Consider the following 26,745-nt stretch of genomic DNA (forward strand, 5'->3'; position numbering starts at 1 on the left):
GGTCGCGAAATATTAATTTTATTTATATTTTCTATTTGGGGAGTCGCGAAGCTAAGAAGGTTGAAAATAGCTGGCCTAATTTATGATAATTAAAATACACCGGTGCCCAAAAGATTAACTTAACAAACACATTTGGCATAAGAACGCCCCCGAATCTATTGCGGCTACTGTTTTATTTTATTTAAAAAAAAGTTCCTATTGTGAGATTTCGGAATTAAAAGCACAAATATATAAATATTTTAAATTATACAAAGTAAAAAGGACTAAATATGGCGGCTCTGCGTTTAATTGCAATAATTTACACATCTACAGAATGGTTTTGTATTTTTGGTCAGTCGCCATCTGGCGGCCAACCGATAGATGGTTCGCCATTTTCAAAACTTCCGATCGTTTGTTTACAAGTTGGGACGGTGGAGTCTTTGTATTGTCTTTTTAAGTTAGTCGAGACATGAGCGTCATTTTATGTAATAATTGTTATAAATTCTGTCATTGCGTCGTAAGATATTTATCGTTTACAATTCCTTATAAACAAGTCAGGTTATAATGTTTGTTTAACGTTTAGTTTTATAATAACGAATGACTTTCTACGTTAAAAAATTAGTGATTTGAATAATTAATTAGAGAAGAAATGGAAAGTGTGAATGAAGAATTGACTTCGGTCGACGAACAAAATGAAAATCATAATCTTCCAGTTATTGATATTGTGATTAACAACGTCGTTTGTAGCTTCAATGTTCGTAGTCACTTGAATCTCAAAGAGATCGCACTTTCGGCAGCCAATGTCGAATATCATCGTGAGAATGCGGTGAGAATACAGATTTTGTTTTAAATTTAATTTACAATCAATTAAGTTGTATGATGAGTCATCAAATCGTAAGTATCTGTAGTAGAACAGTGTAAAATTGCTGTTAAGTTATACACAAATAAGATTTCTTGCTAATTTAGAGATTTAAGCCATTGTTTCTAAGAAAATTATGGCTTAAATTTACAATAGAGTTGCCTGCAAAGTTCCTACTGTATCTGCCGGATAATAGCACGCTTGACTGTTCCAGAGCTTTGAGTATTTTTCTGTTGGATGCCCTGTACGGTCGTTTGTCGTTTGGTAGATGTAACTATGTAACAGCTACTGATTGAAACACCTTTGCTCGGTTACAACTGATGAATGCAGCCAATGTATTCTTCTTGGATCTGATGTAATGCTCTTGAAGTTCAGTTCTTAGTAATATATGGCCTAATGTCAAGGTCGGCCTGTGGGAGGTGCGACCGCACAAGGCCTCGCAATCCTGCATGATCCAACTCTTGCAAAATTTAAAAATTGATCATTTCATTATTTGCTAACTTTTGCTAATCTATATAATGGATGGTATGTTTACCATTAAAATATTATTTTGTTGTTTGAAACTGCTATTTTTTTTATTAAAAGGCCCAGTACAACAACCTTGCACTGAGCCCTGCTATTTATTGGACTGGCCCTGGTTATTGTAATAGAATATTTCTCAACCCCTCTTTATAATAAATAAACATCTAAAAAAGCTTGCATGAATTGCTTAATGACTTTCATGTCAGTAGTTAGATGTCCAGAAGAATGTGGAGGAAAAAGTTTTGTAAAAACTGGAGAGAGCATACAAATAATCTGTAATTAACATGCATAAGGACTGAGGATTACAATTACTGATTTTTTTTTATTACTGGTAAATAGTGGATTTTTAAAATATTACTGGTAATTTTTAAATTTTGATTCCAAATACATGCTACTGATTGTTCAGTTGCTAACTTATCAGTGAGTTGGTAATTAATTGGATTTCCTATTTTTTTATTTTGAAAAGCACAATTTTTGTTGCCTGGAAAATAAAGCATTCTATAATATTTTAGTTATGATTAAAAAGTGAGTGCTCACATTGACTGCTTTGATATGAGCTGATAAGGAGTCTGCTTTGGAGAGAATGTAATAAAATTCAAATCTCCTGTAAACCTTGTAACCGGTGCAGTCAAAGTTCGTACGCGAACGTTTTCGGCCCCTCACTAGGTCCTTCTTCAAGCGAAATTTTATTAACCTGGTGTGTATAGGTGAATTATAATGTAATAAAATTAAAAACATGATCTGAATGGCAAAGACAAATCCAAATTTGAGTGTTCACATTTAAATAAATATGTTCCATTTTGTCAAGTAAAATTCTGCTTAACTAAAATTGCTACAAATGCTCTAGGCATTACAGGTAAAGAAATAAATTGCCAAACTATCCAGCTTAGTGCTGTAATAAGATACTGTACTTTAAAAGTTATAAAGAACTGTAAAGTAATAATTTAAAAGAAAATAATTTGAACTACTTTTACAGTTTAAATTAGTGGTGTTCAACCATTAGCTCTAAGCCAATTCTAGTTTGTGGCATATGTTAATTTAGACTGCAAACATATTTTTCATTTATCACTTATAAATGATAGAAATTGACCTATTTTTGATATACATAGAATATACAAAATGTTTGTGGTCTGCTTAAGTTTGTTGGATTAATGTAAAAAGCCTGTGAGAACTTTCTATGGGAAACTGGTTCTTCTAAGTAGACATGTGTAGAAAATCTAGAAACTCTACAAAGACAACCCATTAGTTAGATATGAACTTGCAGTGAGTGTTCAGTGGTTTTATCCATTTGACCAATGATGGGTATGACCTACTTACCCATGATTTATATGCAATTTGGCCTGCCAGTTGAAAAGTTTGGGCACCACTGGTTTAAATAAAAATATATGACACTTCTATAATGTTAATATATGAAACTAAATATATGTGAAAGTGTTTTCAAAAAATTATTACATATGAATCTATTTTTACCAAATTTACCAGTAAAATAAATTATATTACTGGTAAATTTACCAATGCAGTTTTTAACTGATTTAACCAATTTACCAGATAATGTAATTACTAGTAAGAATTATATGGCTACTTTATACAATAGCTGATGAGAATGCTATAAATTATAAAGCTAGCTTAGCATTTTAAAATAAAATTATATTTAAGAACTTTTAAATATTTATGCCTCTAAAAATTTTTTAGAGGCATATTATTTTCTAATAGACCTAATTAATGATAATTATAATATACTGATGGTAACAAACACATTTGGCACAATAAATTGAAAGTGCTATCATTCTGAAAAAAACATAATTTTTGCATGACAAATTGAATTATGTCAATTAGCAATCTTATTATAAATTGAATTATCATTTTAATTGAAAGTAACTGAGGAAACATGCATATTACAAAGCAAAGGGGAAAAAGAGAGTTCTGTACTAAGATTCAACTGTTTCTGATTAGGCCAGATCAATTAATTTTTGGTAAAATGAGGATTGAGATGAAGTGCAATTGATAGACTTGAGACAGACCAGACCAAGTGGTGGCAGTTCAGTTCAGTTTTTTTTATTGATAACATACAAATAATATATGGTACATCCTTAGTGCCGCATAAGCACAGCCAAGTAATTCCATGTTACATATTGAAAAACCAAAAAAAATGAGCAGATTTGTATAGTAATAATGGTGGCAGGAAGATGGCTACAGGTGACCATAAAAGTGGTGTTCATGCTGTGGAAACAATTTCAAGAAACAGAAACCATCACCAGAAGAGCATGATTTTATAAAATTACTAGCTGACCCGGCCACGCGTTGTTGTGGCTCAAAATGTATCTATTATAAATGTATAACACTTCCCCTGTGGGGGAAATTTCAAAAAATCCCTTGCGTGTGACATATTAGAGTGCCGGTTATACATAATTGTGCATGTGCATTTTTCCTGGTGCCATATTTGTGACATCTCCATTCTGTTATAATGTCATCTGATATGTGACAAGTAACCAAACTTTAAATGATAAGGCATAAACTTTGAGTGTTTTACCTAATGAAAGGATACAGTGTAAGAAAACTTCCTTTCTCTTCTATCCTTTTTCCCTTCCCCTCCCCCTTCTTCTGCCGACTAAACACTTTGTATATGGTCATTATCTCTTATTAAAATAAAATAAAAAAAATACATCGTAAGAAAATTTTAAAACAATAAAACAAATTTGACAATTACAAATTAAAAAAATTACCACACACCACTTAGAAATGATGCTGCTGCAGTAGTCAATAAAATTATCATAAAATGTACATTTTCACTTTTTCTACTCTGTTATGTATAACAGAGGGAAAGTATGGTGATTGGTGAATAAATGAAGCCCAAAATTTTTACATTTTTGGGACATTGAAACATCAAGAAATGGGTTGGGATTTTTTTTGCATGTATTTATGTTAGTGTGTGTATATGTATGTGTGTGACATGATTTTGTTCACCTCTTTGAGGCTTGCTTAATAACTCCTGTCTCTTTTGTTAAAAATTTCTTAAATTTAGCAGGGAGGTTTGTGTATTAGAAATAGATGCTATTAAAATTTTGATTGTTTGAGGGGATGGGGAGATAGAGGGGTTGCATGTCATATCTTGAGTAGGGTTGGATTTTGTGCTATGCATAATTTCTTTGAGCAGAGAGGATTAACCACTTGTCACCATCATGTTTTGTTCTTCACTTGGTAGCAAACTAGATGTCAGTTCCTGTTTAAAAATTATCCAATCATATTTTGTGTAATCATATTGTAAATGCTAATGACTATTTTACTTGTTACTAGCATTTACAATTTTTTATAAAACTCATTTGTACCCTCAAAATTAAGCTTTTTGCCATTTTATAATAATTAAAAATATAAAAATTTGTTTTAGTAAAATATCATTACAGATAGTGCCACATGCAGTTTTAAAAGTTGCTGAGAAGGTTAAGCAACTCATTGATGAATTTTTAGTCAGTACAATGATATTATGACCTAGTGCTATAGTTTGTTTTAATGTAGAAAGAGAACTTTAAGTACATTAAAGTTCTCTTGCTAAGAAGGAAATGTTGTGAAGAACTATTCACCAACATTTTTGGATCAACCCAGTCAGTTGTTACAAAGTTGTGAGCTTCAAGTGATTTGTACACTTTCATCTGATTAAGAGTTAAAAATTGGGTTATTAAGACAAGGGGTCACCATATTCCATCTTTGGTCATAAACTACAGTCCTCTATCAACAAATTCAATTCATCTATGTACAGATCAGCTTTGCAGATACAGATATGCATTACAACTGTACTTTTGACCAGTTGGTGTCTTGAGCAGTAAGAATTGCACAGCACATGCCAAAACTATATATATACCTCCATGAATTGCATAGCACAAATATGGCACAGGAGATGGAGTGATGAAAAATTTGGTCACATGATATGATGATTACACAAGTTCTCTATAGAGGGATGACAGCTAGACAGCTAACTCTTTTGTACACACTGCTGTCACTAAAATGTTGGTACTGAGACAAACTGTGTACACACAGCTAGCAGAAAAGAGGCTTTATGCTAGATGAGTCAAGATATAGTTTGTAAACTGGTTCTTTACTCAACATTTAACATCTGCAGTGATTGTGGGATATGCTATCAACCCTTCAACATGGGAAAGTGACTATGATGGAGGCATCTTGTTGGATTGCTGCACGTCTTTTAGAGATGGATCTTTGACTCTGCACTATAAAGAGGAGATCTTTAAGGCTGTATGTGAAAATTTTTTGGGGTGCCATTGCCTCCAGTTCATATTTTAGGGTGCCATTTTTATAGATGACAACACTAGGCCACATAGAGCTCTTCTGGTTACAATTTCCTTGAAGAGGAGGTGAAAATGGCCAGCTAGCCTGGAGTGAAAATGGCCAGCTAGATCTGTAGACCTAAATATGATTGAGTGTGTCTGAGATACTTTAGGGAGGGTAATTGCAGTTTGTCCCTCCCAGCCAACAGCTAAAATCTCTTTTAGAGGAATGGAATTTATAGCTTCAAAGGCTTGTCCAAAACCTGATAAACACTATGAGAGTTTTTTGTGAGTGCTGTATGGCTGTCAGGCATGTGACTATCCCCAACAGCCATACAGCACCCACAATTACCCTCCCTAAAGTATAGCTTTCTGGATCAGCAGTATTGATACTGCTGATATTTCACAATATAATCTTTAGAGTCTTTTCTATGTCATTTTATTATAAATTACAGTGGAACCTCGCTTAACAAGTATAATTTGTTTTAGAATCTTACTCGTAATGTGAAATACTCTTTAAGCGAAACAATTTTTCCCATATAAATTAATGTAAAATATGATAATGCATTCCATGCTGAAAAAATACTCAAATATTTTATGTAAAATGTTTATTCAAAGAAAATTATACAATATACATTTTTAAGAAGCATGAATCATCATCATCATTTCTTCATTCTTTTTTTTGTTTTCTACAAATCAAATTTGGAATGAACCAATGTGGAATGCAAATTTGATTTGCAGAAAACAAAGAAAAAAATCAAAATTTAATTTGGAATTGGTCCTATCTTGAGGAAACCGTGTTTTGTATTTTCGTTTCTTTTCTTTTCTTTCAAAGACACAATGTAGTGACGTAAACTTAAACACTGGGCGAATTTTTCATCCTTTTTATTCGGTTGGAATTGGTCATTAAATTAATACGAGATGGTTGCATAACTGTCTACCTCTAGTCAAATTATTTAATTTCTAATATTTGATTATAGCCTTTACATAGCCCAAGAATTTGGCATATCGTTTGGTATGTTTATTATATAACGGGCTTTGGTTGTTGATGTTTATATGTAATATGTCTGAACACAAGTTTGGAAAAATGTGTGATCATAAGATGCTAGCAGAACAAGTGCTAAATATAGACTGATGTAACATGTGCACAATCCAGAACTTTCCCTCTTCTTGTCACTTGTTAAGTTAGTAATTTTTTTACAATTTGTTTTGCTTGTTATGCGAATTATTCATTATGAGAGGGCTCATTAAGTGAGGTTCCACTGTATTATTTAAATGAGATCTTGTTTAAATTGGCTTAAAATTTTTTACAAAGAAGACAGGTGTTTCTGTAAGTGATATGTTTTAGAATCCTAGATTATAATATATTTCAAGAACAGTATTTTGTTTTAATATTAAAAGACAGAAAGTGACAGAATATAATAATTCTGGAAAGTGACATTTGGAAAGTGACAGAATATAATAATTCAATAATTTACATATTTGCATTACACTTATATTTAGGCCCTATCTTTATTAGCCGTTTCGGAGGAGTACGGTAACTAACATTGTGACACGAGAATTTTATATATAAGATATATTTTTAAAATTACATTTTTGAGATTTTTAAGATAAGAAACACATAGTTTATTAAAATAGAAATGCTTTATATAAGATTCTAAAATAAAAAAAAATCATTTTTTAAGATAAGTTTTTATTAAAGATATATTGTAATAGATTTTTTTGTTTTTAATAAATGATTCTCTGATATAGTTTAGTCATTTCTGTTATGAGAATTAGAATGCAGAAGTTAACAATGATGCATAAGATACAATATAGTTTATTATATTTAAAAAATTAGTTCAAGGATTTTAATATCTGTTATATCGAAAAAATCCAGATTTATTATCATAGAAGGTGTCTAAAATAATAATAAATTACAATAATTTCTTCATTTAACTGTTCTAAAATCTGTACTATTCACTAATGTTATAATGATGTCAGCTGCTTTTGAAGGTTAAATTAACTTAAAATTACTTATTTGTTTCTATATATTTCATTATGCTGTTTTGGTTTTTATTAAATAATTTTTCTGTAATCAGTATCACTTTACTTTCCTGACTATAATATATAACAGAGGGAAAGTATGGCAATTGGTGAAAAAATGACTTCCCCCCTGGATTTTTCCATTTTTGGAAACAAGATCTTGAAATATTGAGAAATGCAAAAAAGTTTGGGGGTAATTTCTGTATGAATGTATGTTTCAGTGTGTATGGAGTCATGAATTTGTTCGTCATGTTCGAAGCTTAATAACTCCTTTGTGTTTTGTTGAAAATTTCTGAATTTGTGCTTGGAGACTTGTTTATTAGGAGGATTGGTACTATTAAATTTTGGTGGTTAATGGTTGAGGGGATGGAGAGGGAAAGGGGTCATGTATATCTCTAGTAGGGTCAGATTTAAATTAATGATGATTTTACTCGTTAGCATTTACAATTTTTTATAAAACCCATCCCTACCCTCAAAATTAAGCTTTTTGCCATTTTATAATAATTAAAAATATAAAAAGATTTTAATAATAATAATATCATAACAGATGGTGCCACACATGCAGTTTTCAATTTTGCTGGGAAAGTTAAGTAACTCTTTGCTGGATTTTTAACATTTTGATTTATTCATCCAAGAAATTCCTTTTAGTAATGTATGCTGGGATCTGCTTATAATCACTTTGAGATTTACCTTTACTGATGATGATAACCAATAACATTAAATGGTATAAGTAAATATGACTACAACTAGTATAATTAAATTGAATTAATTAATGTACCTGTAACAGCTGGCAAAGTTTAAAGAACACTAATGTTTTTGTCAGTTAATGGGCCATCTTCAGCTGTGGACAGTTGAAAATGGAATCACTTTGTTAAAGAGTAACTACAATTGATAAATTCAGCTAAGTAACTACATGGCTAATTCATCCTATTAAATAACCTAGCAATGTGTGTGTGGTGTTGCTCAGGTTTTTGAGGAGATGTGGAATTGAGAAAGGATGATGAAAACAATGTTCCTACTAACTAAAAACTGCATTTATTGACCTGGTATTTACAATAATGAAACTGCAAAAAAGAAAAAATTGCTTGGGCTTGCAGGACAAAGATAAAAGATCATTCTTGTCCCATTGCATAACTTTGGTGGGTCCAAACTTTGCAAAAGCATTACTGGTGCTCCACTCTTTAGCTCTAAATTAGGAAGTGGTAATCCAGCTGGTGCCAAGGAGTTTAAAATCTCCACTGGGTACATTACTGCCTGATCTACCTGGAAAACAGAATCAGTGGACTTGTATGTTGTAGAAGTTCTTGGAAGTTGTGCTTGGATCTGAAAATTCAGTACAGCTCTCAATTGAGACATTCTCAAAAAGTTTTGTTCAAGACGTGCTGCACAATCTTCATTACTTTCAATATTAATGACTTTTTTCATTTCTGCAACCTTTTGGGCAAGTATAGCTTGTTTTCAAAATCAGTTAAAATTCATTTTTTTTATAGATTACTGCTAAATTATTATTCAACAGACAAAAAACAATCCAAAAATCAACAACAATCATTTTTTGCCAAGAGATAGTGCTACATGTAAATGCATGTAAGCTATATACTACCCCAATATTTTGGGGTAGTATATATAGCTTAATGTTGATTCTACAGTCTAAGTAATACTCATACAACCTTTGGTCCAGATATGTTTAAAAATAAAGATTTGTATAAAGGATCAACCAACAAGAATTTAATTTTATATATACATAGATTGAATAATTAAAAATGTTTCAAAGGTTGAATGCCAAATTTGACAAAATTTTGTCTTGGAGTTCAAGCAACACTTCAAAGTTCCAACTGTGCAGCTAAATGAAAAATGCACTCCAAGTATAAAATAAGCTTCTGAACAAAGAATATAATCTCAAATTAGCAATAATGTGTTAAAATTTACAACTGTTATAATTAAATCACACATCTATGTTAAGTAACCACAACTTAAAAACATGCAAAAGCTTTTTATTCAACTCATTATAACCTTTACTTATTAATCACAGTATCCAAAAAGTGTGTGGAAGCATCTTAGCCTTTTTTTTCTTAGCTTGGAAAAGGCTAAGATGAAAAAGGAACTTATCATAAAGTCTGAAAGCAGTACACATGGCAGATCTGGTGGCCATGTTTAAGATGCCAAAATTGTTGGTTTGTGACCAGTAAATGCAAGTTTCATTTTATTATGCAGTATTTATATATTTTATTGATTGTTTTTATGTTTTAATTTATTATTAGAGCACTTACTTATGCGATTTTTACTTCAAATTATGTATATTTGCTGTTTTATGTTTATCAAAATTGGTATTGTTCAGGATTTGGGAATGGATTAATTGACTTTCTATTATTTCTAATGGGAAAAATTGCTTCGGACTTCAAATGATTTATAGCTCAAGTGGCCTCCTGAAATGAATTAAATTTGGAGTACGAGGCACCACTGTATATATAATTTGAAGATTTATTAATTTTAATTTAAAAAAATATTAGTTAATGTTGCTATAATTTGTAAGATGTTATTTAAATTACCCTGTTATAACAGCTAATATCTGTGACTACATGTAATAAGCAGACTGTTGTATTATGAAATTTATTATTTTCTTAAAAGTATACTTTATATATCTGTGACACTTTTTAGTGGTGATTTAATTTTTTCTTTCACTTTTGTTATAGTATCTAATTTATGTAAGTACTGTAATCTCTAAAGTTATTATAAATATTTTCCTAATCAACTAATTTACTTGATAATATGCATTTTTAGTAACTAGAAGTGTAAAAATTTTAATATATTTTAACTATTTGGAATTTTTGCAGCTGTATTCACTAAATTAATGGAATTAAATTGCACTACTAAATTAAAACTATATTAGTTTTCATTCAGATGGAAACAATTTTTTTCTTTTTAGTTATATACAGAAATTCCACGATTTACTGGTAATCAGCTAATCATGTTCATAATTACTCGTCCACAAGATTTGTTATAATAATTTTAATAATAACACATGAATAGTTATCATTTTAAAAACAAAAGAATGTATGGGAATAGCTGATAACCATCAGTTTAGATATATGATAACATCTCAAATTTATCTGCAAACTATACACAAGATATATCAATAATGCTATAAATGGGGCTAGATATATATATATATATATAAGGTAAATATTGAGTACTGTGATATTCTAAAAATAACCTTTATTTTCTTTGGAAGTTGGACTGATAATCATCAATATTTGTTAAATAAAAATATTTAGTAAAATTGAAATCAGTTGTGTATGTTATTATTAATAAAAATGAGACAAAGTATATTTGGTGTTAAAATATAGTGATTGTATATCAGATAAGATATTACCTTTTGCAATGAATTATCAGTATCATCAGACGAGTTTGTAACTTTCCTATTTTTCACATTAAATGGCACCATTTTGAGTGTACATATGAATAATTGAACCAAATATATAAAGCCCTTGGGGACATATTGTGCTAACCCTCAGAATCATGTTTCTGAGGTAATTGATGTTTGAAAAAATCCTAAAATTATGCTAATAGATGTTTTTTAATATTTTTTTCTCTCTGAACATTGCCTGTAGATGTGGCTATCATCTCATCATTCTGAGATTTCTCATTTTAGGAGATGACAAGTGAATATATATATCAACCTTAAAAGAATAGAGAATATGCCAAATATATGAAAGATAAACAAAATATTTAACTTGCTTTCCATACTAGTTTATAAGCAGCCATACTAGTTTAAGATTTTTTAAAATCTTAACATGAAAATGATTAAACAACATACAGAAAGAATATGCTTGGTATTTAATTTAAAATTTTATATTTACTCTATGATTATCAGTAATTATTTAATATTAATTAGGCTCCTCAAGTTACAAAAGGAATTTTATAGCAAAACCAGTCAAACAACTTTTCCTTCAGCTAATTTTGTCTTGAATGAATTAAGTGCATTTACAACAAATAGATGTTAAAGATAACAAAGACAATGAACTGATAAGAAAAGATGGACTAGCTCTAAAATTTTTACTTTATAAAAATAATAATGAAATCCAAACACTTAAATATAAAAATGAAATGCATTAATATAAATGATTAAATTTGATGTCCTTTACTAAACTGAGTGATTAATGATATTTTGAAAAGGATATCAAGCATTAGATACATAACACTAATGTTATATAATGAATCTCAGCTGACAGTAGTAGTAATGTGCCATTGTTTGAATTATCCTGTCACCTAAGTTAAAATTTAAATAATTGAAAAAAATTAATTTAAACTTAAAAAATTTAAATTTTTTTAAGAATGATGAATAATACACCAGCTTTAGGATGTATACATGATGTTTGTGTGCCTCATTGATTTTGGTGAGGAGGAAATATCTAAAAGCATTACAATTCAAGTTGTCAAGTTAATATACATATATATCAATTTAATATATATATATATATATAGAATTGTAATGCTTTTATTGTAAAAATGAAAGCATTACAGTTCTATTAAATTACCTCCATGCTTTTGTGTAATTAGAGATATTGTTTAAGGTACTTAGTTCTGAATGCTCTCACATATCTTCAACCAATGTTATGTTTCTTGAAATTACTTCATCTATATTTTGTATGATATTTTTGTTTTATAATGACATTAATAACATACATGTTTTAATTTTTAGTTATATAAAATATTTATTAGCCTGTGAAAGTATTTACTGTTATAATCTATAAAAAAGTTTTTGTTGAATATTTGAGCTGTTAAATAGCCAATACATATATTTATATTGATTTTTAATATGAATGAACAATTATTTATTGTGAAAATGTCACAATTCTTTAATCATATTTTTGAATTTAAAATATATATACTCAATTTTAGTAGTCTCTTGCCCCAGTACATCATACTTTTCTTGTTAACAATAGAGTCATGTTGGTCATCTACCCAGTCGCATAGCGTAGTGGGGGCAGCAGGAGCAGCCTGCCCCCGGCGGCACTTTTAGGGAGCGGCATTTTTTCACAATTAATAATAATAATATCTTGTAAAAATTTGAACCATTTCATTTCATATTTTTATCGCACCTACGATTCGGACTGATTGAAATGAGCATGGAATTTTTCATCACTTATTCTGTGATGAAACTGGGGAATCCCCTTTCTTTAAATAATGAATGTATAATAATGACATCTTGCTCATTGTAGCAACTGACAACACCGTCTGTACAGTACAGACGGTGTGGTCAGAGTATACTACTAACCTGCGAAGTCTCGTCCCGAACTGAATTTCCAAGACCGTAAGGTCCCCTTGTAAGAGGGGGTGAAATTTTCCTCTGCCCCAGGTGGCTGACACCCACGCTACACCACTGCATCTACCTAACTTCATTCTGGAGAAAATTTTTGAATTGAAATTATGTGACTTTTGGTTCAAACTGGAAGTTTGTATATTGGTGCCTCCTTCCCCTAAGCTTTCCATATCTAGTCTCAACTTTCATCTGTCTGACTTTGTTCTCAAGATTAAGGTTTTTCTGAAGGTGGTTCAAGGACAGACAAATGGTTACTAGGGGGAATTTATAGGTTTGCAATTTTCAAAATTGCAGCCCAATAAGACATGTTATCATGATGAAATGGAAGAAGTTAACACAATAATGATAATGTCTTGATTACTTTTAATTTCTTGGCTGTTAAGTAATGTACAATATATAAACACAGGAAAGTATTGGAATTATGTCAAATTTGACCTGAGTTTTTTGCAAATCTCAACATTTTGAGACTCCTTGAACCCAATAAAGTAATCCTAAAGTAAAGTAAAAATTAATCCTGTGTATGTGTGTTGGCATCTATTTTGCTTAATATTTCAGGATAGAGCAAAGATTAAGAAAGAAAATGTGCCATGTTAACTTGTATATAAGGGGCATTAATGCTATTAAATTTTGATAGTTAAAGATTGAGAGGGTAGGATGTGTGTCATATCTTGAGTGGAGTTGGAATTAATGAAAATTTTACTTGTTATTGGCATTTACAATATTTAAAAAAAAATTCATTTCTATTCTCAAAATTAAGCCTTATTTCATTTTTTTATAACAATTGATAATATAAAAGTTATTTTTTAAATAACACTTCATAACAGATGGTGCCATACCCAATTTTAATTTTGAACTAGTGTCAGTGTTTTTTATAATAGAAGTTAATTTTATTCATATTTTTCTTCTTAAAAGCATAAAACTACCTTCCATTCAATGAATTGAATTGTAATTATTTATATTTGTATTTTTTCAATTTTATAATGACGTCTTTTTAGTTTAATAAAAAAATAAATTGACATTGATTTTATGCACATTATTTTATTATTAACATATAAAAGAATTTATACTTAATACATATATCAATTTTTAATAGATGCTTACAATGAAGTTGAGAAGTCCTTACACTACGGCAAGCATATGGTCGTCAGGAAAGATTACTTGCACGGGTGCCACTAGGTAAATTTTATATTTTTAAGATATTCATAGATCTATGATTTCAACTTGTTGGGGCATCTGGAGTTTAGTCTCTCTAGATTTTTTCCATTCTTAAGGTAGATGGATGAACAAGGGCAGTAAAATTAAGGCAACATTGAATGTCTTTTGACCTTGATAATTAAAATAGGTCAGCAATGGTGAAGGTTTTTCTGAAGGTGGGTCAAAATCAAATTTAAAATTAGTAACTCGAAATCATGAATTGAATATTTAATTTGAGTAATTAAAAAAATAATAAAAAATAATCACTAATTTTATTTTATTTAATGGTTTAATCTATTGGGTTGTTCGGAAAGTTCGTAGCGATTTTTGATAGCCGACAGTTGAGACACCGATTGACGCAAAAATGATTAGAATTGTACAAACCAATGAATATTACGATAAATGACCTTGAGACGCGTCCGTTACAAAAAAACCGTTAAGATTATTCAAATAGCGTTTAATTTGGCTCATTGCAAAAATGGATGCGAACAACGTGCATTATCGACACTTGTTTCTTTTCTTTTTTCGTAAACGCAAAAATGCTGTACAAACAGCAAAAAAGATATGTGATGTTTATGGTGGGAGTGCTGTATCAGAATCAACTGTTCGAAAGTGGTTTGCAAAATTTAAAACGGGTAATTTCAGCCTTGAAGATGCTCCTCGCTCAGGAAGACCTTCTGTTATTGAAGAGGACCAGATCAAAGCATTATTGGATGAAAACCCTCATTACACAACTCGAGAGATTGCAGACATAGTGAAGTCATCAAACAGTACTGTATTTCAACATCTAAAGAAGCTCGGATACGTGAATCGTTATGACATTTGGATACCTCACGACTTAACGGAAAAAAACTTACTGGATCGCATCTCCATTTGTGATTCTCTTGAAAGACGAAATGAAAATGACCCTTTTCTGAAGCGTTTAGTGACAGGTGATGAAAAGTGGATCATTTATAACAACATCAGCCGAAAACGATCATGGGGTAAGAAAAATGAATCACCATTAAAAACTCCAAAGGCCGGTCTTCATCCAAAGAAGGTCATGCTCACTGTCTGGTAGGATTGGAAATGAATCCTGTACTACAAGCTGCTTCCACAGAATCAACCAATGATTCTGATAAGTATTATTCCCAATTGGATAAGCTGAACATGGCAATTAAAGAAAAACGTCCGGAACTGGCCAATAGAAAAAAAAAGGCATTGTGTTTCACCAAGATAATGCCAGACCTCACACGTCTTTACGAACACGCCAAAAATTATTGGAACCAGGCTGGGATGTTTTACCCCACCCCCTTACTCACCCGACCTTGCCCTGTCAGACTACCATTTGTTCCGTTCTCTACAAAATTCCCTTCATGATAAAAACTTTGATACTTTGGAAACTTGCAAAAACCACATGGATCAGTTTATCGCAGGAAAAACTGGAAAGTTCTACGAAGAGGGTATCATGAAGCTGTCCTATAGATGGCAACACATCATTAAAAACAATGGCGCATACATAATGGAATAAAAGTATATTTTTAGTTTTAAAACAATTTCTTTTATTTCTCTTAAAAATTGCTACAAACTTTCCGAACAACCCAATATACAGTAGAGAGTCGTTAATCGGAACGCCGGTAATCAGAATGGCCGGTAATCGGAATGATTTTCTGTCAGACTGTGTCGTGCTGAATCGAATGTTTTTGATACTAGATTTACTTCTAAAGTATAATTTTCATGTTTTTTTATATTCTTCAATATATTTATTTTGTTTGTACAAAATGCAGAAATAATTTTTAACGATACGATAGCCTCGATTATTATTATAAAAATTTTCGTTAGGCTTAAAATCGACGAAAATTCAACACGAAGCGACATGCAACGGAGAAAAATTCAACACAAAGCGATACGCAACGGAGAAAAATTTGAACATCGGACAGGTTAATATATTTTTTCGTACAAAGTCGGTAATGGGAACAAATGACTAATCTGAACACCCCCAGTCCCCAATTGATTCCGATTTTTGACGCTCTACTGTATCAGAAAAACAAGAATAAACTTTTTATAAATGAAAATAATAATGTGTTAATAATGGAAACAAATATTTTTCTTAATGGAAATCAGCTGCTGTTTATTTGCTGATGATTTTTCTACTTAAGTTCATAATTAGTGATCTTTAAGACTTTTCATGATAGCTTTAGAACTGTGCTCTCACACTACATATGTAACGTTTTGAAATCTATCAAAATATTTTTTTATTTTTAAATATACTTTCCGAACATTCAATACAAAGTACCTTGAAATTGTCGTGCAGTTCACAGTTTTGCCATTGCTGTAATAAGTGATTGGTTTAACTTTTGTTGACTTTCAGTTTTGCTGCTGTATCATTGGCATGATAATTTTGAGTACGCGAACATATTCTGTAGACTATCGTCCAGTGTCAACTCGGGACTCATCTTTCTTCTTTCACCTGCAAGTGCAGGGAATTGCAACTTTGTTTTCTTGTTATATTAATGCCAGAATTTCTCATCATTTTTTTTTTTTTTTTAAGAAAATGAAGTGCAATTTCCTCACATTTGAATATCTTGGAATGCTGATGATATATATAGAATTATGTGTAAAAAAAATTATTTCTAATATATTGAAATCTATTGTACAGTAAAACTGAAATAGTAATATTATCTGATATGTTATTTTTCTCTCTTTCTCAGAAATGTAAAGAGATCTGAATTAGTTTCAAGAAAAGTAAAAATATTTTGAATGATATTCATCATTTATAAAAGTGTATGAAGGTCACGATTGATAAAAGCTATAATTTCTGTATACTTTACATTTGTAGGTAAAATAGATTATAACCACTTTTTGGTTTTTTAACTTTTAATTAAATATATGAGTAGTAAAGTAAAAGATTTTGTTGAAAATTTATATGCAATGCTTAAAATATAAGTCACATATCTGTTCAAATAAACTGAGACAAAAATATTTGGTCCTAAATGGGATTTAGAAGCACATTCTTGACAGCATACAGATTAATCTAACTGTATCTAATTTAGAGCTTCTGTGTTTGAGTTGACTTATTTTTAGATTTTAAAAATAAAATGAATATTAACTTTTGTTGCATTAACGTCATATCAAAATTATGCGCACAAAATATTTCATATGTATTTCAGTATTTCCACTGAAATTTTCTTAATTATTGCCAATTCTTTTGCCAAACTGAATTTATCATCACCAAATGATGATTTAATTTGCCTTTTTACACATGATTTTATAATAAACTGTTTTTTTTATTTTCCTTTGCTATAATGTCCCAGATTAGCAAGTTTTGTTTGGTACAGGAAAAAAAGCTATTTTCTTTATTTATTTATGTATAGAATAAATATGGACAACTTTATTTTATAATTGACATTATTACATTAACCAGAAAGTTGGGCATCTTGTTGGCCATTTTTTTTTTAAAGTGGACAAAAGCATATTATAACATTAATTTAGTTATGTTGGAAAGAAATGGTAGGAAAGGGTAAGGGAGTGGAGTCTGTTACATTCTGTCTGAATGGCAGTTTATACACCATAATCAGTGCAAAGACAGCTCCCATTACCAATGTATATAATAGTGCTGGATAACAAATTTTTGTACCTGGGTACAAAAATTTCTGTTATTAATAAGCAGTACCAGCCAAGTTTCTTGACTTGTGGTCCATGGACCCCTGGGATTTGAGTGAAGAGAGTGTCTTTGATTTCTCAGAAAAATAAAGATATACAGTATTATATCATGGAATAGAAAAATTACATTTTCTAATATTTTTCTTAATTAAAAATTTCCCTAAAGTTTTCATTAAACAATTGTTTATATTAAACTTTTTAAAATGAAGATTATAATATTTTCTTTTAAAAATGATTATTTTTAATATTAATTCTACCCTAGGAGTCTGCCTAAAAGTTTTCTTTATTAAGGGGTCTGCTGGAAAGTGAAGTTTGAGAAATGTTGGTGGTATTACTGGTGTTCTTTAGACATTTCTTACCTAAATACATGCAGTTTTTTCAACTTCTCAAAAATAAACATAAAATGCAAATTAATATGATAAATTAAACAAAGATGGACTAAAGACAATAAAAATGTTAAAACCAGTTTGCCCTTACAGGATATAGAAATTACCATAATTTGACTTAATGTGTGGGCTTGATGTATGGAAGGAGTCACATGGTTGAATCCAGCCATGTGATGCTGTATTATGTTATTGAATTAGTGCAGCATGCACTGTGAAATAGATTCATATTTGTGTCTGTAATTTTCTCTGTGTTGACTGTTTTTTCCATATCAAACAGTTATATAGTTGATTTCACTAATCTGTGAAACTTTTGTTTCATTGATAGTTCTGAATGGTGAGGCTTGGATTCGTAGTCATGCTAATAAGGAACAATTTCATGCAACTTGTCAAGTAAAATGTAACTTGCATCATGTTCATTTTTTAACATTTACAAATTATATTCCTTGCTACATTTACTTATCTGAATATCACCATCGTAATCTTTACAAACCTCATAATTTCAATAAAATCATTAAGTTCATAATTGAGAGTAAGGATGGTATCCACTTCACAATTCAAAGAGTATGGATTCTTAACTATTCAGCAGTGAGGGACGTATATATACGTCAAGGGCGATTGTGTGGCAGTGGTGAGGGACGTATATGTTACCGGCAAAACCCGATTTTGCCGGTAACATATGAACCTGACACGCTTGCGCCAAACTAGTTTGGCGCAAGCGTGTCAGGCCAAACTAGCTTAGAATTATTATTCAAGTATATTAATGGTTAAATATATTAATAGTTAAAATAAAATTAAAAGGCAATCAATTAGATGAACAATATTTATTCAAACATAATCTACTTAATTATAAAAAACAGTGTTGATGTTATCCTAGGTATCGAAGGTGGCGGCTCGTCTCTGATTTCAGCAATCAGAAGACAGGGAACAGTGGGGACGCCCGTTCTAACCTAACCTAACCTAACCTATTCTAATAAATTACCATAATTATTAGCAACCAAATTATTAGAATAGGTTAGGTTAGGTTAGAACGTGCGTCCCCACTGTTCCCTGTCTTCTGATCACTAGAATCGGAGATGAGCCGCCATCTTCAATACCTAGGGTAACATTAAGCAAAAACGGTATTGATTAGAAGTGACACACCACTTGTACAAAACTATAAAATAAAAATAAGCTAATCAGTACTTATCAATTTGTATTTTTTTATTAAGCCATGCACTTTTAAAGGTAATTAACTTTTGAAAATATTTTCAAAAATTCAAACAAAATAATAAAAATAACTTTTAAAATCAAACTAAAATTAAAAATGAACTTATTTGTGTTTTATGATGAACTTAAATTAACCATTAATTATATTTAACCATTAATATACTTGAATAATAATTCTAAACTAGTTTGGCCTGACACGCTTACACCAAACTAGTTTGGCCTAGGCAAAACTAGTTTGGCGTAAAATCGGGTTTTGCCGGTAACATATATATACATTAAATTCTTTTGGGAGTATCGCCAAAAACTACTGCAAAAAAAAATTCACATAAAAAATGAATTATGTAACAATAAAAGAAGAGTTTTCTTTACTAGATATAACTGTTTACAAAATCTTTTTTTGAAACAGTAATGAGAAAAAAAGTGTCAAAAAATACTTTAAAAATTTCCCATGTTTATTCTCCACTACCTTGAAGTAGCACCATACCTGACTATCCCATGGTTGAAAGGTTAAATATTTATACAAGAGAGTCAGATAAATAGCCTTCAAAGTTATTTTAAGGTAAATGTTGTTGTAATCCCAGATTCCAGCTTCTGATTCACTAATTTCAGAACTTTAACACTGTTGATGAGTGATATTTTCAATGAAAACAACAAATGCACTGATTGAAAAAAAGAAAAAAAAATCAGTATTTGATGCTTGTTTCTTCTGACCAAAAATGATCTTTTATTATTAATATTATTCTGTATTATTTTACATTAATGTTTTACAACTTGCAATAACTTGCAGATTCTTATAATTTTCATCTCTGCAACTAGTAGCATCCTCCACAGCTGAAATTATATTACCTATTATATCATCATCTGACCTCTAAAACAACACAAAAATTGTAAAAATGGGAGTTATCTCAAGTGAACACTACTTATTAGGTACAATAGAGCATCGATCATCCGAATTAATTGGGGACTGGGGTTGGTCGGATAACCGAAAAGTATGAAAAAATACATTATTAGTATAGTGTATTAGGCCTGGTTTAAATACTAGCCTCCCTTTCATGGTCGAGCCAGTGCTGCCATCTAAAACATGCAAAAATTTAACAAAAATAATATTAAAGTAGCTAAGACATAACCAAATATTGTAGCGCCACATCACTAGCGGACATTTGAATTTGCCGACTAGAACGCAGTTGGTTAATCGGGTCGGATAATCGATGCTCTACTGTATTAGTCTTGCTTAAAATTAATCAGGGGCAGAATCAAATGTATATATGTACTGTACCTATCTGTACAGAATACACTAAGGCAAAAATCTGTTTTTAATTCATTAAAGTACTAATGTTGTATACTGAGACATTTGGCTTATATTAATTTAATAAATTTTATCTAAATAAATTTATTTGCTTCTTTATTTTCCCTATTTACTTAGCAACAGTTTTTTACAGCATAAGTAGTTTATAATGGTAAACCTCTTTGTCAGATTACCAATAGCCATTTCTAATACCATAAATGCAATGTAATGTTAAAAATCAATCATGAGTCAGAAAATTAATCGTTTTTTGTTTTAAATTAATATAACAGTAATGCAGTAATAGTTTTGTGGTGGTTCATATTATCATTAATTATTCCTTTATCTGAGTAAAGATCATTTAGGAGTTGGAAAAGTACAGTACATTAAAAACATTTTATTTTTGTTGTCTTTGTTGATAATTTTAATGAATAATAATTTTTTTTTTTCTAAGTATAATCATGGTATTATTATTGTTCTTTATTTATTTATTTATTTTTCAGCAATGAGATGGCAAGAAAAGCTGGAAGAAGATTTGCAAGACTCTTACAAAAATTAGGATTTAGAGTAAAATTTGCTAATTTTAGAGTAGTAAATGTTTTGGGCACTTGTACAATGCCTTTTGCTATTAAAATTGTTCAATTTGCTAAAAAATATCAAGGAATTGCTAGGTATGTTTTATCTTTTTATATATTTATTATTAGTTTTGTTATATTACTGTGGAGCTTATAAATTATTTTATTACTATTTTTAAAGTTTTATATAGTTCATGATAATTCAGTTGATATGGCTTTATTGTATGACATTGTATATTACAGATAATTGTGTTGTATTCCAGTATTCTCGTCCTTTATTAAAAATCTGTATTCGCATTTTATCTTTTTGACAATATTGTTATATCATAGTATTAATACTATGCAATATAAACTGGCTGTATAAAATAGACGTAATTTCCTTATATCCATTGGTACCACACTTTGAAGCCAGTATACAATATAAAGTACACAGTCTTATAAAAAAAAGTTTATTTCTATGTAATCACTTGTATGAAGAGTACAATGTCACTTGGAATGACCACATTCTCATACATAATAGCTAGAAATTATCTTTATGCTTTCTTTCTCTGCACAAATTTTATTTACTGCAAGGCAGTTTGAGAAAGTCTCTGTTTTGATATATGATGATTTTATTAATAATTAAATTTTGACTTTTGAGATGATTGCATAATGCTTACTTGATGGTGTACGATGCACTGAGATCCTGTCAAAGAAAAAATAAATAATTTAACATAAAAATTTCAAGACTGATTATGTCGTTGCATACATAAGATGGGAAACTGTTTTCATTTATCAAGGAATAAGTTAATGAATGAATTTTCTTTGTCATTTTCATAACAATTATTATTTAGAAAAATAATTGTTTGTTTATTTTTGAAGTAACAAAGAGAGGAAAGCATTTTTTAATGCAACTGTGCTTTTAACACTTTATTATATACTTTATTAAAACCAACTGTGAATTTTAATAAAGTATTGTAATTAAAAATGATATAAATATTTAATAATTTTAGAAACATAAAAACATTTAACAAGAAATAGTTTTATTAATGTTATTTAAGTAATTATTTTATGTTATTGGATTGTTTGGAAAGTAATTTCATTTTTTTTTTCATGGAAATAAACAACTTTCTTATAATATATAAATATTTTATTGAATTATATATTGACCATTTTGATCCAATACCTTTTGCCATCTTTCTGGTAGTAGCATGATTCCACACTCATAAAATTTCTGATCTTTGTCAAAAATCATTTGGATCAGTTTTTTTGTAAGCATTTGAAGCAAATGTTGTACCGTTTAAAAAATTTTGTAAAGACTGGAATAAGTAGTAATGCGAGGGTGCCAGATCTGGTGAATGTGGTAGGTGTGGTAGCACATCCCATCCCAGCTGTAACAGCTTCTGACAAGTTACCAAACTTGTGTGAGGTCTGGCATTATCATGTGAAACACTATACATTTTCTGTAGATCAATTGTTTTTTGTTTGATGATATCACTCAATTTATCCAGTTGACAGCAGTACACTTTCAAATCAATTGTGAAATTGTTTGGTAGAAACTCAAAATAAGAAACAATTTCCTTAAAATCCCACCAAACAGAGCATCACTTTTTGTTTTTGATGAATATCAGCTTTTGAAATGCTTTGAGCTGCTCATCTTTTCTACTCCATGATTGCTTGCATTTGACATTGTTCTATACCAGCGATTCCCAACCCGGATATGCGGTAGGTTGTTTAGGGGTACAGAAAAAATAATATGTTATGTACCACAAATTAATAGTATTAAAAAATTATTTTAAAAAAAATATCTCATTGCAACAATCACAAACTTTATTATACATTTCAAAATGCGAAAATAGAAATAAAAACTTATGCTGATTGTACAATGCAACAGATCAATAAATGTTGTGCAGTTGGTCAATGGTAGTGGGGATACCATTATGTGTGATTAGTGATTATGTTACGGACTTTTGAGGGTGGGTGTGTTACCATTATTATTATTATCTCTCAACAATATTCCCACTTGTTGTTTGTAAAAAGTATTTTTATTGATAGGAAGGAAAGGACATAGCTAGTTTTTCCAGATTTTCTCTACTAGCAGTAATCTTGTTTTCCACCTGTTCCACAGGTCATCCTCAAGCAATTTCTTACTTCTGGAATGTTATCTCGTGCAGGTTCGAATATATATGAGCACGATATTTCAAAATTTTTTAAAAAACCGTTGGAACATTCCATGTAAAATTTAAAATATAAACAATAATAAAAACATTAATAAAATTGATTCAATAAACATATTGATCCGCTAAATAATAATTTAAGGGACGTAAACTAACATAATATATAACTATATTTTTATAGGGGATGAGGATATGCTATATGCTTGATTAAATGGGGTGTTTGTCAATCATGAATTTCCACGCAGTTGGCAAATTCGTTGCGTCTTTATAGTTCAAACATCTACCTGTTGTCCCTGATTTGTATATTTCAAATTTTTCCATGGTTAATGCTAACGATGGTGAGCGTACTTGTTGGATAACTTTGGCTTCATTCCAATTAATTACTGATCCCTCAGTTTGTGCCATTTTTGATAAGGTGGTAGTGCAGTGCCCTTTACTGATGTCATACATATGTTCTTTTAGTCTTTTGTTTAAGCCTCTGTTAGTGACTCCTATGTATTCTTTATTCAGGTCCAATTGATCATTTTCGTATGGGATTTTATAGACCCCAGAGCATTCATCCGCTTTTGTGCTATCTTTGTCGTTCCTGAGGACACTGTAGATGGTGGGTGCGCGCTTATAAATCAGCTTTGCATTCTTACATTTGGCTATTTCCTTCATTATCGTGGACAATCCTTCTCTGTACGTGAATTTAGTTATTTCCCCGTTTGCATTCCCTTTCGGTTTCTTTTTATTAGGTGTTATGTAAGAGTTTATTAGGTTTTCGACTATTGATTTTTTAAATCCTAGGGTTTTTGCAATGGTTCTAATTCTATTCAACTCTTGTATTCTGTCATACACGTTGGAGCAATAGGCAAATGCTCTTCTAATAATGGCCCTAAACGCCGATAGTTTGTAAGTGGGCGGATCGTTTGATGTGGAGGGAATGTATAGTGGGTCATGCGTGGGTTTGATATATACTTTCGTAAATAAGGAACCTTCTTTAAATGTAACACTGATATCCAAAAAATGTACTTCTGTTGTGCTGAGCTGTTCCAGTTTTAGCATCAGGCCATGGTTATTCGAATTCATCGCATTCAAAAAATGTTGTATCTTTTCGTCTTTTTTCCATACAATTAGTATGTCGTCGACGTATCGTTTGTATAAAACGATATCATCTTTAAATGTTCTAATAGTAGTTTGCTCCAACTTACGTATCACCAATTCACACAGTAGCCCAGACATTGGGCTGCCCATGGGCACACCTTTCTTTTGCTTATAAATCTTGCCATCGAAAGCGAACACTGAATGGTAACATATTAGGTCAGCCAGTAGTTTCATGTCTTCGGGGTAGGCTGTTACCCTTGGGTCTAACGTGCTGAGGGTGTCCACCAAAGCTTGAAAACATGCATCCAGTTTAATTGATGGATATAGATTTTCGAAATCCATAACTGAAGCAATTTCTTCTTCTACTAAAGATATGTTTTGGAGATCGTTAACCACGTTCAACGGGTTCTTTGTGACATATTGGTTATTCTCAATGTGCTCGGACAAATATCTATGTAGGTTCTTTTCTAGTTTGTAAGTTGGTCCTTTGTGCTTTTCAACCACTGGTCTAATCTGCTTTTTATCTTTATGCGTTTTAGCGAATCCGAAGAGTCTCGGTACACTTGGGCCTGTTACACTTGTTCCTTTGAGAAATGGAAGTATTTTGGTGATTGGTGATTTCTGTAATTTTTTGACCTTCCTGTCTAGGTTATCAATTATATTATGATCCACCCTTTCGCATTCTGTATTTCTTATATATTCTTCCAGTGTGTTGACATAATGTCGCTTATCCATTATTACTAAATGTTTGCTTTTGTCTGCTCGTGTCAATATTAAGTTGTTGTCGGCCAACCACCGTTTCGTGCGCTTAATTTGTTTCACCTCTGTTTGCCTTGGTCTTTGGTTCATGCTCTTAAGGGTTGTTTTCCAACGAAAATAGTCTTTGTTCCCTTCTTCCATGCCTCTGATTCCTCTTTCAATTTCTGCCATGGTGTTTTTCCAGTCTTTGGTATTGTCCAGGGCATAGTTGGGGCCTTTTTCTAGTACGCTTTTAACATCCGGTGGAATCGATATCTGGTGCCATAATATATACGGAACTGGCTTTTCCTTTGTAATCTTCTTTATTTGCTTGGCACATAACCAACTAAATTTTTTCTTATACTTCATTCTTAATTTATGTTGTAGTTTGTCCGTTAATTTGGTAACACCCGCGTTGATATCCACAAGCACACTGCGGTCCTGTACATTTATTTGATTCTCTAGTTGAATAATTTTATTTAGAGTTTTATACCTTATATTCTTGGTGTGTCTGACTGACCTATTTAAGCAAATCTCTTGTATTCTTCTTCTTACTGATTTGCATTCTTCTGGCAGTTTGATCCGAAATATTGACATCGGGTACACCCCATTTAATTTGCATTCCTTCAGGAATTCCAACTTGGTATCCATTCTTATCATTTTAACTGCTATCTTCCTGTAGCTCCTATACAATGCGGCCGGTGATGCCATTTCTATACTCGAATAAAATGCTCAGAGTATTGTTTTAAAACTCTGAGCATTTTATTCGAGTATAGAAATGGCATCACCGGCCGCATTGTATAGGAGCTACAGGAAGATAGCAGTTAAAATGATAAGAATGGATACCAAGTTGGAATTCCTGAAGGAATGCAAATTAAATGGGGTGTACCCGATGTCAATATTTCGGATCAAACTGCCAGAAGAATGCAAATCAGTAAGAAGAAGAATACAAGAGATTTGCTTAAATAGGTCAGTCAGACACACCAAGAATATAAGGTATAAAACTCTAAATAAAATTATTCAACTAGAGAATCAAATAAATGTACAGGACCGCAGTGTGCTTGTGGATATCAACGCGGGTGTTACCAAATTAACGGACAAACTACAACATAAATTAAGAATGAAGTATAAGAAAAAATTTAGTTGGTTATGTGCCAAGCAAATAAAGAAGATTACAAAGGAAAAGCCAGTTCCGTATATATTATGGCACCAGATATCGATTCCACCGGATGTTAAAAGCGTACTAGAAAAAGGCCCCAACTATGCCCTGGACAATACCAAAGACTGGAAAAACACCATGGCAGAAATTGAAAGAGGAATCAGAGGCATGGAAGAAGGGAACAAAGACTATTTTCGTTGGAAAACAACCCTTAAGAGCATGAACCAAAGACCAAGGCAAACAGAGGTGAAACAAATTAAGCGCACGAAACGGTGGTTGGCCGACAACAACTTAATATTGACACGAGCAGACAAAAGCAAACATTTAGTAATAATGGAT

The 26,745-nt window shown here is 31.0% G+C and overlaps 1 protein-coding gene across 1 annotated transcript in view; it reads left to right on the forward strand.

Annotated features, from left to right (window-relative positions):
• Positions 1-340: 340 nt before the first annotated feature.
• LOC136970167 (TATA box-binding protein-like 1) overlaps positions 341-26,745 on the forward strand; it is a 36,404-nt gene continuing 9,999 nt past the window's right edge. The window contains exons 1-3 of the mRNA XM_067264578.1: positions 341-805; positions 14,076-14,158; positions 21,196-21,363. Coding sequence (XP_067120679.1) covers positions 629-805; positions 14,076-14,158; positions 21,196-21,363 — 428 coding nt within the window. The 5' untranslated portion in view covers positions 341-628. The remainder of the gene's footprint in view (positions 806-14,075; positions 14,159-21,195; positions 21,364-26,745) is intronic.

This window comes from Centruroides vittatus, unplaced genomic scaffold (genome assembly GCF_030686945.1).
Source record: "Centruroides vittatus isolate TY-2023 unplaced genomic scaffold, ASM3068694v2 contig_19, whole genome shotgun sequence".
Taxonomy (NCBI): Eukaryota; Metazoa; Arthropoda; class Arachnida; order Scorpiones; family Buthidae; genus Centruroides; species Centruroides vittatus.